The sequence below is a fragment of the Calonectris borealis genome, chromosome 5 (assembly GCF_964195595.1).
Source record: "Calonectris borealis chromosome 5, bCalBor7.hap1.2, whole genome shotgun sequence".
Classification (NCBI taxonomy): domain Eukaryota; kingdom Metazoa; phylum Chordata; class Aves; order Procellariiformes; family Procellariidae; genus Calonectris; species Calonectris borealis.
This window is the reverse complement of record NC_134316.1, coordinates 31,624,189-31,641,434: the sequence shown is the minus strand read 5'-3', so window position 1 is coordinate 31,641,434 and position 17,246 is coordinate 31,624,189. Positions and strand designations below refer to the sequence as shown.

Genomic DNA, 17,246 nt, shown 5'->3' with positions numbered 1-17,246 from the left:
ATCAGCATCTGATGGTATTTCCCCAGGCCACCACCTCAGATGCCCATGCTCTGCAGCAAAAGCATTCTCTGAAGCAGAGAGGAGGTCACAAAGACTGACACAAGGGCAGTGACATTACAAGCGTTTTCTGTTTTGTCTCTATTCCTTTCCTAAAAATTCCAAGACTTGTATTTGCTTTTCTTGACTGGTACTGAGCACTAAGATGACATTTTCATATTATAACTTGAACTTCTCAATTTTTGGTAGTATCAGCTAACTCCAAGCCCCTTGTTACATAGATAAAAACCAAGAAATTCCCCTGACACTTTATATTGATCTATACTGAATTTCATCTGGAGTGACACTGACACTTTACTAGTCATGTTTTCCAGATCATATATGAATGTATTTAACAGCACAGACCTAAGAACCTCTGCTAGTGATCTGCTTCCACTGAAAATGAAGCCTTGGACAGTTGCAAATAATGTAAATAATGTGTAAGACAGTTATAAGCTTAACGACGAATTGTCATTCTCTTATCAAGGATGTAGCTCTTCTGTTCCTCCCAAACCTTCCTGGAATACATCATCCTTAGTCCCCGAGATAAGCAGTGTCAAGATGACCTGAACATATAGAAAAGGCTGTATTTCAAAGACTGTTTTAATAAGACTTGAATGGTTGCCAGGGTTGTCCCTGATAAAGCAGCAAATCTGTGCCCTAAAACTGAACTTTGCTTCAAAATGAGGAGGGGGCACTTCCCCAAACAACCATCAACGACCACCAAAGACCCCCGCGCAAACACAGAAGGACTGGGAAGAATGCCAAGGAAGATAAGAAGTAACGCTTACATAATCTCATGAATACATATTAGTTAGGCACAGCTTTAGGTGTGGTTTTGCTAATTTTGTACTATAAAGAGAGCCTGGAGTTTGTGGCGGTGTGCTTGATTTGTGGAAAATATCCACCCTGCACCCTGCGCAGAATAAAGCAATGTCTCCTCTCTAAACATGCTTGGTTAGTGTGTTTCGAGGGCTTAAAACCAACAACAAAACCAGCACCTATTTCTACCTTTTGTTTCCTTACTCATAAATAGTTATTTATCCATTTGAGCATTTATCCTCTTCTTTCATGAAAACATAGTTTCTTTGGAAAAGAAAGTGTTTCTAAGACTTCTGGAAAACCAAGTATGCTATCTCAACTGAACAGAAAACTTGATATTTTCATTAAACAGCACACAAATAAATTGAAAATGTATTATCTCCGAAAACTGGACAATTAAAGGTGTACAATGTAGGATGTCTGGTCTATTAGCTTGCAGTGGATCAGTGACCTCTCATAAAAAGGTCCTATCCTGACAGAAGGATTTGTGCAGCTTCTCTCAAGGAAAATTCATCCTCCCTACCAACAGTACTTTTCCCAACATTTAGTTTATTTTTTTTATAAATACAAAATGACATTGCTTATGATTACCAACTAATCAAGCTTTAAAAATGGCATCTAAAATCTTGACATGAGTGAGAAATTATTAGAGTTCAAAAAGCTTATTTAAAAAAGTAAAGGTAATTTTGTTCCTATGAAGAAATACACTGCTTGCTTTCTTGCAATCCATGTTCACAAAATCTTGCCATTATTTCAGATTTTCTGGTGCTGAAATAATCATTAAATACTAAAAACATATAAAAAGACCCAAGGAAGAATAACTAGCATGGCCTGTATTTCTGTAAGAGCACTAGAAGCAAAGTTGACACATTAACTGCTTCCCTGCTAACATTTGCCTGTCGCATGTCATTTTACTCAGTGTGTACTGTCGATGATGCAGCCAGAGAATATAAGGAAATGATGTTGATAGGGTATCTGTTTTTGTCATCCTATTTTTACCTACTCCCTCCCGCAGCAGAAAGAAAAGAATGGTAAGGCAAGACAGGAGGGGGAGTTCAGAAAGATTCTGCTGATACAGAAAAAATACAGATCTTGAAGTCTGTATCCAGAAGGTAACAATTATAACACTTACGAGCTGAAGAAAAGACAATGAAGCAAAACATAAACAAAGAAGGAAAGAATCTTTTAGTCCTAAGAACTTCAAGCACAAAGTCATCTATCTGAAATTCATGATCCAAGAACGATGTAGGCTAAGGAACAGTGAGGAATACAAAATCAATCCACTTTAACCTAACCAGTAATAAGCCTTACCTCTACAGAAATAAGAAAAAAGATGACAGCTAGAAACAATTAAAAGGACATAGAGGAAGAATAATTGTAAAAGATACCATCTTAGACAGGATAGAGAAAAGATAATTGTATTTCTCAAAGACACCAGAAAAAGAGCGTGTTAACATAGCCATGAAGACACCAAGAGAAGGATGCTTTTCAATCACAACGAAGCAAAATTGCAAACTGTGAGCAACTATATAAGTACTATAAAATGATGTTCAAAGATATAACATCATAATGTTTATCTCAAGGAGCTGGCAGTTGAACTAACATTACAATCCAGTTATATGTTGACATATGGTATTTACTATAATTGTATAGTTATCCACAGCTTTTATTCAGTTCAACATATTGTATCATATACAAGACAGTATAAACTGTACCGAATCCAAATAAAATGTCCACATCTAATGATCAGGTGGTGTACTGTCTATATTAAAACAGAAACAGCTTCTTAACAAAAGCAGTGGATCAATTCCTGCCCTCATCAGCTCAGCAAGGGAACATAAAATAGCTGCTATTTGACTTTCTTGCTTCAGGAATCCTGCCAAGTTGAGCACAACTGCTCACAGCAAGCAGATGAAGTACATTCCGCTAATTCGCACAAGATGCTAATGTTTCGTGGTCTGCCTTCCAGTGGCAGGCAAAAGTCTCTTAAATCCCAAAGTAATTTTGCCCCAGTAAAAATAGATAGAATTTTTATAAGCAAACTCCTATTAAAACCACAAATATAAAATTGTTTTTTGCTCTATATAACATGAAAAGACTTGGCAAATTTACACAGCAGTTTTTAATAAACTTTCATGAACAAGGTATAGCATAGGACATAAACTATGCTGGCAAGAACGTAAGTCTGAAGGCATCTAAAGTAATTGTTTCCTTGAAGTCCTCAAAAAACAGAACTCAAAAAGAATCAGAGTATAGAAGCACAGAGCCACAGCAACTCTCATTTGTCAGCCTGTTCTATAGAGTCTGTGCTTCCATTTAAGGGAAAAATGGCAAATATAGTTCATCCGAAAAAGGTCACAAATACATAGATGAAGTGGTGGTGGTTGCATCTACAAACAGTTTGAAATAACAACTTCAACACATCCTTCATTTTAGAAAGAGGTTAACTCATCTACAATCCAGATCTCATGTAATAACTCAATGTAAAAACTTCTTAACTATTTAACTTCCTCAGAAAGAAATGGTATAAAGGACTGTACCTCTCAATCATTAATATCTCTTCATTGGCATTAACAAATGGCAGTTGAAATAAATCATTTTTAAAGGCTAGTCAAAAGAACACCAAACAGCTTCAAAAACTAGGAGTTAAGCTTAAGGAAGCAAGTTTATCAGAGCAAGCACATTCCATTCTGTTCAAATCTATTGTGAATTTTACATTATGTTATTTTGGTGATTTGCATTTGCATCCTTTATTTCATGAGTGGAACATGAAAGTTACCTTTTCATAGGCCCAGTTGAAGCTTGTAGCAAATACTACTTAACCACATCAAGACTGAAGAACACTTTTCAACTTAAGCTCACTTTACATAAATTTAATCCTTTTCTTGAGCAAACAGTAAGACTGCATTTTAGAGAGAGAGACCTACAAAGATGCAACTTCCGGTTTCTCTTCCTTTCAGTGTTTATGAATGACTGACTACTCATTTACAGCCATCTTTGACTGCAACTTCTGTACCTTGCTTCCTGGTTTGGGCTGCCTACTAATTTTTGAGAGTGTTCTAATCAAGAGGAACCCTTCCTACAAATATAACATGGTAAAATTCTTTCTCCAGAGATTCGGATCCTTTTTCAGTCTGAAATGCAATTTAACAAAGTAAACATCGGTTCAGTGACCACATTAGTGGAGATTTCCACAGCACTAGTAACGGACTTTCCTCTTTTATGCATCAGGAGACCAGATGAACTTTTCTAGCATTTTGAAGAAGAAATGAAATAGAAAATGCACAGCTAAGAAAGCAGCAACATGGCAAGCAATACGTCACTGACAGAACGGTGTTAGTGATACTGTTCAATGAATGCCCAGGAGCGCAGCCTAATAAACCAGATGGGTTCAAAATACAAATTTGTGCTTTTAATACATTTCTGAAGTGTCCCCATATCTCTTATACAAACACTATCAGAATCCTATGTAGTCAACTGAAACAAAGCATTAAAACAGATAATATTTTAAAAAATACATGAAATGAAAGGAAGAAAATATAAGAGGTAAAAATAAAACTGTATTTATGAGAGCTATTAATGTTCATAACGAAAGTTCCTTTTTCTTCTTTTAATATGCAGTTGACTGAATCTGTAACTCAACATACCCTTTTGCTTCCACTCTCATAATAACGCCCGACCTTTCACTTCCAAAATGCCAGAATCTATATTGGCACTGAAGGACGATTCATCTGGCTGACTGCAATAGCCTGTGCTTATCTCCTCTGGACCCGTCAGCAGACAAACACAAAACATTTGTTCAGCGAGTTACGCGATTCTTACTCTCCATTAAAATCCTACTGCATAATGCACCAATGCAAAATGCAAGTAACAATGTTCATTATGAATATAAAAGCACAGCAGGTGCTGCATTCTGAGCTGATTAAATTTCTTGCGTTTCACCAGAAACCTCTAGCTCTACCACAAACTGTTTCAGTTATACTGTATGACATCTGCAGGTACAATTTTCTTCCCTAAAATGGACTAAAGTGCTTCAGCTACAATGAGCAAATCCTCTCAACTATAAATTTTTCTAGATAAATTTTTATATCTATCAAGAACCTGTAATATAAGCTCTAAACCAGAAGATGATCATATTTATTATTCCTTAAACTGCCAAGAACATAAGTACAATAAGAAAAAAAAATTAATCACAGGTTGTCCAGCCTTTATAAAAGACCTAAACTACAATGAAAATTACAAAATGCACAGTGTTAGGACATGAACTGATTGTGTAACCCCATAGTATTAGGACTGACAGTTCAACTTTCTCCACCCTAACCAATATCGACATGTGCAATAAAAAATGAATGCAGTGGATCAGTATAGCTTTTGACATCAACTATCAGTGCCTCAGGGGATGTTTGCCCACAGCACAGAGTTTTCAGCAGTAAAGCTGTATCAGAAACACTATGTTCTACTGCCTCTTTCAGACATGCCATTCAAAAATAATTGCCATAATACAGCTTGAACTGTATTTGCAGAACTTTAGAATGTATAAATATCTAAACAGAATATAATTTAGGCTAGAAATGAAAAACTTCAACCAGTTCAACATAAGTATCTGAACATATATTGCATTTCTTTTGTCCTTCCCACTGCTCAAGTGCTCAATATCATCCACTGTAGTGCTCAAGGCCAATCCCTCCCGTTTTCAGAGAGGTTTTCCCTCCCTTCAAAATAAATTTTTCAAGGCATATCCAAATTATTAAGTATCATGAAAAAAATTCTTATGGCTCTGTATTTAGGTAGACTTCTCTTTTTTTTTTAATTAAAAAGGAGATACAACCCATCTTCAGCTAATTTGTGATGCACTATTACCAAAATCTATAATAATTTGAAACTATAGCTGAATATATTTCAATAAAAAACTGCCTGCATTAGTTTTAATACTTCCCTGAACATTACAGACCGTTTATATAGTTCTTTCTCTTCTCCAGTGTTGCAGAACTGGGAATAGTTTTCTCCCCTCCATGACACAGGTATTTTAACATTGCGGAAATGAACTGCTGCATTTAGTTAAGGCTCACCTGTGGGAGGACACTGATGCTCTTGAGTGTTTATGGAGAAAATATATTTAATTTCTTGTCTGACTTACGACATCTGACTGGAAGGCTTTCATTTGTAATAGTGTAATCATCAGTCAGGCCATGACATATTACAAGTTTCATTTGCTGTCCTTTGCATTTAGAGAGAAAGTAAGTCTTCTGAGCACAGTGTTCTCTAGTGCAAAACACTGAACTGTTAAGCAGATGAGTCTAACTAAATCCAGCAATTTCTGCAATGTTAAAGTTCATGTGCAACTAGGGGAGGAAACCATTCCCAATTCTTTACTAGAACAAGTACTGCGTGGCTGATCTTTTACTTACCCTTGCTGTAGTGTTTAGGAGCTGGTATTACAGCATGTCAGTATAGAAAACATGTCTTAGCAATTACTCATCACAGGAAACTCCTGCAGTAGGACTGGAGGAAGACTGAAAGCAGACGCAAGTTGATGAAAGCTGGGATTCCAGCTTCAGGAAATCACACTGAGGAATCTGGTATGACAATGCAACCGAAAAGGTGCAAACAACTGACCCACCCCTTTTCTTGGGTTTCAACTGTTAAACTCCTTGAGATATCACCAATTGATGACTGAGCGGTCTCTACTCCTCCTCCTCTGGCAAACCTCATGTTGTTGTTGTTGTCAAGGTTTTATAATAAGATCTCTTTACATAGCTAGGTGGGTAACAACTGTTTTTGGTTGGTTGGTTTTTTTTGGTTTGGCTTTTTTTTTTTTTTGTCTTTTTTTTCTTAAAAGCTGATTTCAGTGTTTTATTAAAAAATCACAACCGTTGGCTTAAGCAGCAGCTTGCATCAATTAACTACATCACTTTAAAACCTTATACATGCAACTGTACTAGCAGAAAGGCATTTATGTGTGTGTAATCTACAACGACAGGTTGCAGGAAGAGGTATAAGGAATGAAATGATATTTCTTGCTGAACTCATACCATTGTAATTGGGGAGGGAAAAAAAAGTCCTCAACTCCAGAACTACATGCACTAGATACTTACGTAGTGGTTCTCCATGAAGTCCCATATAATTTTTGGATTATCAAAGTAGTACCAGAAGAAAACACTTGCCATTTTTTGAGAAAAAGAGGGAAGAAGATTTGTAAATAAAGTTTATTAGTCTGTAAGAGGAGTTGTGACATCTCACATTTTCTTTCCCAGTACCTTAGTAAAGTAATAAGCAACAGAACTGTCTGCCTTCAAAGCTCAAATTTGGATAATCTTTTAATGTATTTGTTGCTTGAAATAACAAAATCATAAAACTCCTACAATTTTCTTTGGGGTTTTGTTTGTATTACATAAGAACCTTACAATCTTACATGCCAGAAAAGACAGTGTATCTGAAAATAAACACATATTTAGATTTATAGAATAGTGTTCAAAAATGCATTATGCTTTTCTTGAGGATCTAAAGGTCAGAAAGTAAGAGAAAACAAAATTTTCTGATTGCACGTACTGTTGCAATAATTTCTTAAATCCATTATCAGTATTTAAGGTGCATATATTTTAAATTAAAACATTTTCTCTTAGATTGATAGATCTGCTATTAAATACTTATTTAATCTGATACTAAAATATAAAAATAGTTCTGGGGCAAGAAAATGAAATAATTTAAATATTCTTTCCTGACTGCTTTAGTCCATTCTATCTGAATGGTCTTTCTAATATTTATAAACTGTAAAATCCTTCGCATCTGTTTAGGTCATGTGCAAGAAATGTCATTTTTACACAAAGTTCTAATAACTTGTAGAAGATTTTATATAGTGATGTTCTGAAATTCCTGAAGGATCACTGGCATAAGTGGTAGGCATAAAGTTAAAGAATCTAAAAAGTGGTACAAATAACTTCAAAAAAACCCCACAGCCCTTCCTGTCAAGAAGTGCCTTTATTTGCAACAAAAATACTGGAACATTAAGTCACTAGTAGCCAGAGGACTTAGAGAGATATTTTGATGATCTGTGGTGATACAATGGCTTGATAAAGATTAACTGGAATCATCCTTACAAAAACAATTTTTGGAATGAAAATGCTGAAGAACTGTTGTTGAAGAATATTAATTCTCCTTCTCAGTTTTGTTTCTTAAAACATAACAGGAGTGAAAGACACAACTGATACCCTACATAAATCAGCTTTCTTACTCACGTGGGCACGCCCACCAAAGCAGAATAGTTCAAGAGCAGAGCACTGACTCACACAAGAATTCGGGCAACGGGAGAGAAAAGAGAAGGTGAAGAACAATAAAAAATGAGAACTAATATTTATACATGTTACAACACAGACCTACTTAAAGCATCTGAGGTGCATGCTCGTAATCTCTTTTCATTCCCATTTCACCATATTGTGCTATGATGATTTCCACAAGATTAAAAGAGAATACCGTTTGATTAAATATGAAGGAACAGTAAGCTTCAGCTTCTTAACTAAAGCAGCAAAAGGAAGAGGAGGGAAAACATGGTCCCGTTGCTGAATGGGACAGGCAACCTGGTGACAAAGGCTAGGGAAAAGGCCAAGGTATTCAACACCTTCTTTGCCTCCGTCTTTACTGGCAAGACCAGCCTTCAGGAATCCCAGATCCCTGAGACCAGAGGGGAAGTCTGGAGCAAGGAAGACTTACCCACAGCAGAAGAAAATCAGATTAAGGAACATTTAAGCAAGCTGGACATACATAAATCCATGGGGTCTGACAGGTTGCACCCGAAAGTGTTGACTAATGTCATTGCATGGCCACCCTTGAGTACTGGGCACTGTGTCCAGTTCTGTACTGCGTGCAGCTCTGGCCTCCCTAGTCCAAACGAGGCATGGACTTTATTTAAAGAATAATCTAATCTAAATAATAATCTATAAATAAATAATTTGCCATCTTTTGCACAGGGTCAGAGTACATTTCTGGTATGCACCATCAAACATATTGGATGAACATTGTGCAAACTTGATTATTTGATAGCAATATCAGTACTTAGCACTTTTTAAAGTGCTCTGTACTGTTCTAAATCTATTGCCTCTGAAGCTAGTTTAAAAATAAGTGCTTTTAAAAATAATACTTTGTCAGCTTTGCTAATATAAAATACTATAAATACACATTTATTCCCATAAGAATTAGATAACAATTTTTCATTGCTAAGGAAGGAAAGACCCAAGGAAGACATCCAAATCTTTTGGCAGAGACGAGAAAAATTATTACTTCAATTGTTCAATAAAAACATGGAAACAAAATTATAGCCTTTGGGCCGTATGGAATCACGAAACCAGTATACCTTACCGGAAGAGTCTACAATTCCTCAACCCTGACTTGTAAGTAAAAAAAGCCACTTCATTTTAGTGAGGACATGAGTGACGGCTGTAGTTACAATTACATAAATTCTCAAAATAACATGTGAAACAGCTTTTAGCACTGGACTGGTGGTCAAAGAGATAGTAATACTTCTCCCTTATATTTTCCAGAAGCAGCTTTAGATATACTGGTGGAAGGGACACAAAAAACAAACAAAACAAAACAAAAAAGAGACAGAAAGAAACAAATTCTATTGCTAACTACTGCTAAAAGGATGATAAAACTGAAACAAGAACTATTCTTAGGGATTAGCACTACTAATTGCTTTCAGTGAAAACAAGTTAATGAAATCAAGAATTAAAGACTCAGAAACGCTATGACTATGAAGGTATGATCACACTCTACTTCCTGTAAAACTATGAAACAGTAGGCAAAAAATTATAATATACTTAGTTCTCAATACATCATAATCTTATATGTGTGTTTTGCATTGTAAATTTACTCAAGATACAACAATTTTCTTAATCTATGAATTTCCTCCGTTACAGTGACCTTCTAAAAGATTTGGATCCCTTAAATTCTCTGTTTTCTTTTTCTTTTTTCTTTTTTTAACCCACCATAACACACTGCTAGAGTTGCACAGCTTTTGAAACATGATACAGTCACTGAATTGCAAAAGGGAAATAATCCATCACAGAAATGATGTAAATCAGTAACAAGAAGGTAATAAACACAGATAAATTTCTTTCATGAGTTCATCATAAATAAATCCAGATAAAATGATACAGCTGATGATCAATATTGTCTGTATAACAGAACTATTAAGAAGTGTATAATAGTACACTTTGGGGATTTACGTTTAGCTAAAATTTGATTTCTAGAACACAATACAACAGTACTTTGGGATATTAAAAATTCCAGGCCTTCAGCTAGCAATGTATACTCTAAGCTGGAGGGTGAGAGGAAAAAAATATACGGATCCTGGGCAATTGCAGGTACCACCCACACTTTCACGCAGTGCTGGTTTAATAGCCTTTCTCTAAATATTGCAGAGTTGCTTATGCTTGACCACTTTTGTGGAGAGACGCTTCACCTAGAAAATAAAATCATAAATCCCCTAATGCTCTTGAACAGTATAGTTCTCCTCCAAGTACTGCATAAAGTGCTGCTCTTGAAGATTTAAACAGCTATTTTGCCTAATTTTGGCGAACTGGAAGATATGGGGTCTCTATTTCAAAAGCATATAAACAATACATCAAATAAAGCACATATCCCTGCTGATTTTTTTCCACTGATTTACTGATCTGGAGCGATTATTTTCTGTAGGAAATATGAAATAGAGATTACTAGTATCTTTTCAAAAGGGAAAAATTTGTTTCCTGATACGGAAAGGATGAATGGTGACTTACAGGAATGACTTGCATTATCCCTTATTGTACTTCTTCCTATTCTAATCAAAGAGTATGGAATAGGGTCCTATACAGGAAAACTATATTTAAAAGCTCAGTTGGCTTAGATTATGTGACCTAACTCTTACCTCCACTCTTTTCAGCATCCATTAGGACTTTGGCTTTGTCTTCACTAATCCTACACTATTCTATAGATTCAATTTCTACTTTTACATGACATATGCATCTCCTTATTTTTAAGCGTCTTTCCAGATGCTCTAACTGCATGTTCCAAGTGCAAAAATAAAGCCCTTCAGCCATCTTCTAAGTTTTATTTATCAAATACCACCTTTACATCTTTACAATTCCAGCATTCACTCGACTGCATACCCTTGTAAACTTTGCACCATTCCTAGTCACATACCTCATCCTTTCTTACATCTAAGCTTTTGACAAGTCCTATTAACACCTAGACATCCCCAGACTTCCTCTACATTCCAGGCACATAATTTGTGCTTATTTCCTACTTCAATTAGAGTAATCCGCTCTTTACGGCCAGCATGTGCTGGCCACACATCCTCCTTAAATCCATTTGTCATTTCATTGCCTCCAAAATTTGGCCTTTCACCTAGTGATTCACTCATACTACATCTCTTCTTACATCCCTTCACCTGCTAGTCACCTTAAGACTATAACTTTCATTCTCTGGCTCTGCATGGATTTATATTATCAACTTGTCTTCTCTGACTTCCGTATTTCCTAGCCCTAATTAGTTATTTTCTTTTGTTCGACCTTTTCACCTTCCATACCATCATTTATACCTGTCACACAATCAATAGTCCTGTACAAGAAGCATCCAGCACTCCTCTTGGACAGCCATCCATAAATAATATATCTCTCTATATAATTTTATTTGCTTCCCCACCTAGAATTTAAATTTTCTTCTTCCCTTCCTTTCCTAATTTTAAAAATAAATCAAGTAAGGAGTCAGAGCAGCCCTGGCAGGCATTGTTATGCATGGCTTTGAAAAAGCAGTTACTCTATTTCCAGTGGACATTTTCATGGCACTTCATGTAAGGTAAAAGCTAAAAATCCTTACTTTAAAAGAAGCCAGGTCACTGTTAGCAAGGATGGCCTTGACAATTTCTCCACAGGTAATTATGAACTGACTGCATCAACTAATAGAAAAAATGTATACTCTATCCAATTAAATATTAAACTGTTGATACTTCATGCAAGATATGTGAAGACCAATTCTAATTTTCAAGCTATTCTGTTAATTAAGTAAATGTTAAAATATCTATTGTAGTTTGTTGTTACTTGTTACATTTTGTTTCTGCTGTGCTTCTTTGAAAAGGGTTGTGCTGCCACACAGGATGTTTTTTTCCTCTAAAAATGTAGAATATACATATTTCAAATTGCTTATTAAAATTAACCTATTGCTTAACTAGTAATATGGACAAAATAAGGCTGTTTAAAAGTATACAGTGCAATGAAAAAAAAAAGAATTAATAGACATAATATGTCTATATACATCTGAGAAAGATTTTGACCCAGCATAGGTCAAAGTCCATACAAATCAAATTTCCTTCTTCTTGGATCCCAACTGGGACAAAAGTACTGTGGATGTTCTTGGTTGCAAAAGCATGACAGTAATTTTCACTGTTTTTTAGTTACCTGACAAGACAACTTCAACTAGGTCTCCTTCTTGGATATCTGCAGCTGATTTCACCAACTGGAGAATGTTTTCAGAGGTAGGGTCATGGCGGAAAAGCAGAATTTTGTCATACATTCCGTAGAAACCACATTCGGGAAACTGCAAATAAAAATCCATGAGAATTTACTACACTGTAAAATACATAACTGTAAAATACAATTAATATAATTAAGTTTTGAGGGCAGACTAGACCATTCCTCGGACTAGTACCAAACAGGATATATATTTTTTCATATATGACAATATTTATCACTATATTCTGAAAATGGCTTTTTCCCCAAGCAAGTAAGCTCATTTGCCTTTCTCCTCCTCTGTGAGCAATGTGGTATCCACTAGGAAATGAAAGAGAAATAAGCGCATCCCTTAGCCTCTGCTGATAACTTTTTCAAAGACAAGTTCCTGAGCAAGGTGATCTAATTAGACCCTCCTGGAGCAGGTGTTTGGACTTGATAACCTATGGAGCTTCCTTCCAGACTATATTATTCCGTGATTCTATGATCTCTGCCCAGATTAGTGCCAAAGAGATACCTTGAGGACGGAAGAAATATTTTTCAGCTCTGCCTAAGATGCAATGTCTAAATAATAGCTCATTAGGAAATATCTATTTCTTGAGACTACTAGACACATTCTATCTTAAGTTACTAGACACATAAAACAGTGTTTCCAAACTTAATCATGATCATCTATTTCGATGCAAAGAAGTTGGAGCTTTGAAACCAGATTAAATCCTGTTTAAACTAAAAAAGAATTTTAAGACCTCAAAGGTTATAAACTAAACTTGAGATTATTATCTAAGCAGTATTTTTTCTTCAGGTTATTTTGCTGCAGGACAAAAATGTGAGTTAATTTTTTTTCACGCTCCCATCTTAAAGAACTAAGATTTTGTTTTGAAAACATAGCCAAGAAACCCTTTTTCTGACACAAAAGATTCAATTCAATTTTGTATCACTGAACTACTCCATGTATTACTTGGGAGTTTTATCAACATGCAGTGAAAAGAAACACAATGATAAGCATAGCTCGAGAGATAAACTGGCAGGTTTTGAGGTTATAATTGCTGTGAAAAGAATGCAGAATAGAAGGAACCCAACAAAAAGTACTTTAAAACAATTTATTCATTACTGATTACTGGCAGCTTTGGAACCTATCCAAGCATCCCAAGAAAGTTATACTTTTTTTTTTTTTTAAAGTTTTAAAGCATGCACTGAAAAGAGAGACAAAATGGTCAGATCCCTGGCTTGAATGACACGCATCTAAATATCTGAAGTTTTGTCTGTCTTATTCCAGATTATACCATAAGTACCCACTGCTAATTCTTGGTTGGGCAGATTACCTGCCTGAAAAAAAATGTTGCTGTATATAATTATTCATGCAGGTTTTATACTGAACAGAAACAGTTTCCAGACTCTGAAACATAAAACATTCTCACAGAGTATCTGCAAAGTTCTGCTATAGTGCATGTATTTAAAGATGCAGAATTTTTGTTCATGTGCACTGTGCACCACATTAAAAATGCTAATCATTTTTAATGTGATCATAAGATCACTTATCTATATGATATGAGATACTATTTCAAGGCTATTTCCTTGAGCACTTTTATCATCTACTAATTATGAACTGAAAGAGTTGGCAATCTATTGCCAAACTTTGAGAAGGCTGGCACCAACATCAACACATGTACTTCTAAATAGGCATTACAATTACATATATAAAAGAGATACATATTTGTAAAACTTTCCTAGTAATCAGTTAACCATTCATATTCACAATCTCAGTTAAATGAATAGTCACAGTAACAGCAAGGTGTACTTCACCACATTCATAAAGCTGAAAATGGCTTACTATGTCATGTTCAATTCACATTTCCAAAATATTTCTCACTGATGATTACCCACCTCTATGTGGACCAAAAACTTGCTCTCTAAAAGTTTGGTCTGTTGCCTTCTAAAGTTGTTATGGTTTTATTCTTGTTAAGAGGAGCAAAAATACTATTTTCTGTTTTCATATTGCTGTGTAAAATAATGAACACTGAGTAACCTAGTTCTGTAAAAGATATGCATTACCACATTCAAAACTCCCAGAAGCAACACCCAGTGAAATAAAATTAGTAAAGATGGATACTGAATTTTTGTTTATTTAAAATAAAATTGTCATATAGGCCACACTTCTAATGGAGTTATTAGCCAGCCAAAAGTCACATTTTGTCATGAAATAACAGGGAAGTAATGAAATGCTGCCATATTTGGATGATTCCACTGTGCAGGCACATTCTATTTGCTTCACACTCCTTAGAAAAGTGCCTTTTCCTGGCAAGCCAGGAACCATTCTTGACTGCACGCAGGCATTATTATTGGTGTCTACACATTAAAAACATTCAATCTTTACTCAATTACCGAAGAGATGTAATATTAAGGAATCATATCAACTTTAAGTTATTTTAAAAGTTTACCAAGAAGGTAACAACAGTAATTTTCACCTCAGGGAGGAATTTCTGAGAAACAGTGCAAAAATCCTAAAAAAAGGATCTTAATCTTGCATAAAGACAACATAACCTAGACGACATTTTCTCCCACAGTCCCAAATGTGAAAACAAAATATTTCAAGTATCACATACTTAAGCTGCAGTAAATATTAAGGATTAAAACTGTAAGAATAAGCCAAATAATGCTGAAGGACCTTAATTCTCAAGGTATCAGTGTTTCCAGATCTCATTAAAATAATAAATTATTCAACATAGTTCCAAAAGCATTTTTCTAGTTCAAGAACGAACTAAATTCTCGGCTTAGATGTGAAAGTTACTTTAGCTTTTAAAGACATTTGCTTTACATTAAGCGTAAGTGGGAGTGAATCAAAGCTTTCGAAAGGATATGTAATCTGAACTGCAATTACTTTCTTCATCCATATAGGTGCTAGCATAGCCTAGGTAATAGAAAAGCAGGTGACACAGGCACTAAGAGACACCCAAGTGTTTTATAGAGCCATTCAACATCTGACCTAGCAGCGCTGAGCGGAACCTAAAAGCCTGCTGGAGCCACTCAGATGCCGGTGTCATGGTGCTCCACGGCTGGAGAAGCTCTTCTTCCCTCACTCCAGCTGGCAGCGGGCAGATTCACTCTTCTCCTACACGTTTCAGATTTAGAACATGCATGAGAAAGTAACCCCGGTGGGATTATAATTTAATTAAACAGATTCCTACCTTGCTACAGTATACAAGCCTGATGGCATGTCATAAGAGTGAGAATTTTCTTTTACAGAAGCAGTGAAAAATTAAAAATATCTTTCAAAATGGGCACAGCTGATCTTTTTCAAACACTGAAAGAATTTTCTCATTTCACTGGGTTTCAGAGATAGTACAGGCATTTCCCTCTAAAGTCATTATGACTTAAATTGTTTGTTCTCTCTTTATATTCCCATTCCATTTGCTCTTTTCAAATTAGCTCTATTTTTTCTACCTATAAAAGTATTTGCTATATTACATGTATTGTATCTGTATATGTATAAATATATGTATCTTGAGGTATCATTTATTATATTCTGTAGAGACAAATAAATTCAATCACAACATTTTTTGGTAAGTTATATACAAGAATTATCTTCTGGGTTCGAATTAGTTTTCCTCAGATAAACTACTCTCATGCCAAGAAAGCCATTTTGATGGTGCAATTCTCCAACTAAAACACTGTGTAAGGACCAACTGTTGCAACAGTGACAAAAATATTCCCTCAGCTAAGCTTATTCCTGCCAACAATAATGTTGATATGCACAAACAAAAGTAAACAAAAAGCAGCCACACTGCTTGGTACTACAACACTACAAATAGCATTTATTTTTGCCAAATACAAGGCAAAATAGGAAATGCATATATGTCAAGCTACCTAAAAGCTAAATAAAGCTAAGCCAACTAAAAACTAACCAAAACCGATGGTATTGGATCTAAATTCCCAACACTAATAAAAGCCCTTGTCTATAATGAGGAAATACAATATTTCTGTAAGAATCAGGAGAGTGGAAAATTTTTTACATGAGGTTCAGAAAAAGGATCTATTTCTGGATTCTTAACAGTAGTCATCAGCAGTCATTAATCACAACTGTCCACATACATTGGTCGCCTACTCCAAGTGTGAAATAAAATGCATCTTCTTAAACTGCTTGCAGTGTGGTTTAATCTGAGGTGCGTTAGTTTACAACTGAAACAGAATAAATAACCTTTGCAGCGTAATAACTTGTTAAACTGCCACACTTTAGTTGCGTATTTCAAGTGTGGGCCCCCCCCTTCTTTTTTTAATAGAGAGAAAAATCAGCTCTCTAACATGATTTATATCACTTACAAACAATTTGGGTTCCAGATTTGCAATTTAGCAAAATTTCTGTATTAATATAAACATATACCCAATCTTGATGTTGTTATTTATTACATATTTTCCAGTGTAAAGATAATATTGTACAGCATGCTTCTAAGACACTTAAAACTACAAAATCTATTCGATCTGAGAATGAAAGGTTCAGCACACCTGAAGATAAGTTGAAAATTTGGTTCGCCATAGACACTGAAGTTCTGGAAAAGCTGAGAGTATTTTTTAATAAAACCACTTAAAAAAAAAAAAACAAAACAAAAGAAAATACAAATAAGAAGGAATGCAATTACTATTGAAGAGAATATCCAATGTGCAATGTGAATCTTTTTAAGAGCCTTATTTCCATTTTCCAAACTTGTACTTTCGACTTTGCTACTTAAGGCCAATTTATGAGAAATATGTAAGACCATTAGGAAGATACATCATATTAGATACATCCTCCATAAAAAGGAAGGTTTTTTAGCCTAGACACATGCAGTACCTGTCTGGGGTCTGGGCATAAATGATTACAGTCTTCATATACATAAAGGACTGGTGCCGATAGGAAGGGAATAATCTGTTTCT

At 35.2% G+C, this 17,246-nt stretch overlaps 1 protein-coding gene across 2 annotated transcripts in view; it reads right to left on the bottom strand.

The window, feature by feature from the left end:
- PRKD1 (protein kinase D1) overlaps positions 1-17,246 on the bottom strand; it is a 149,098-nt gene that overhangs the window by 60,993 nt on the left and 70,859 nt on the right. For both annotated transcript variants that reach the window (XM_075151749.1, XM_075151748.1), the window contains exon 2: positions 12,288-12,426. In XM_075151749.1, the coding sequence (XP_075007850.1) occupies positions 12,288-12,426 (139 nt within the window). The remainder of the gene's footprint in view (positions 1-12,287; positions 12,427-17,246) is intronic.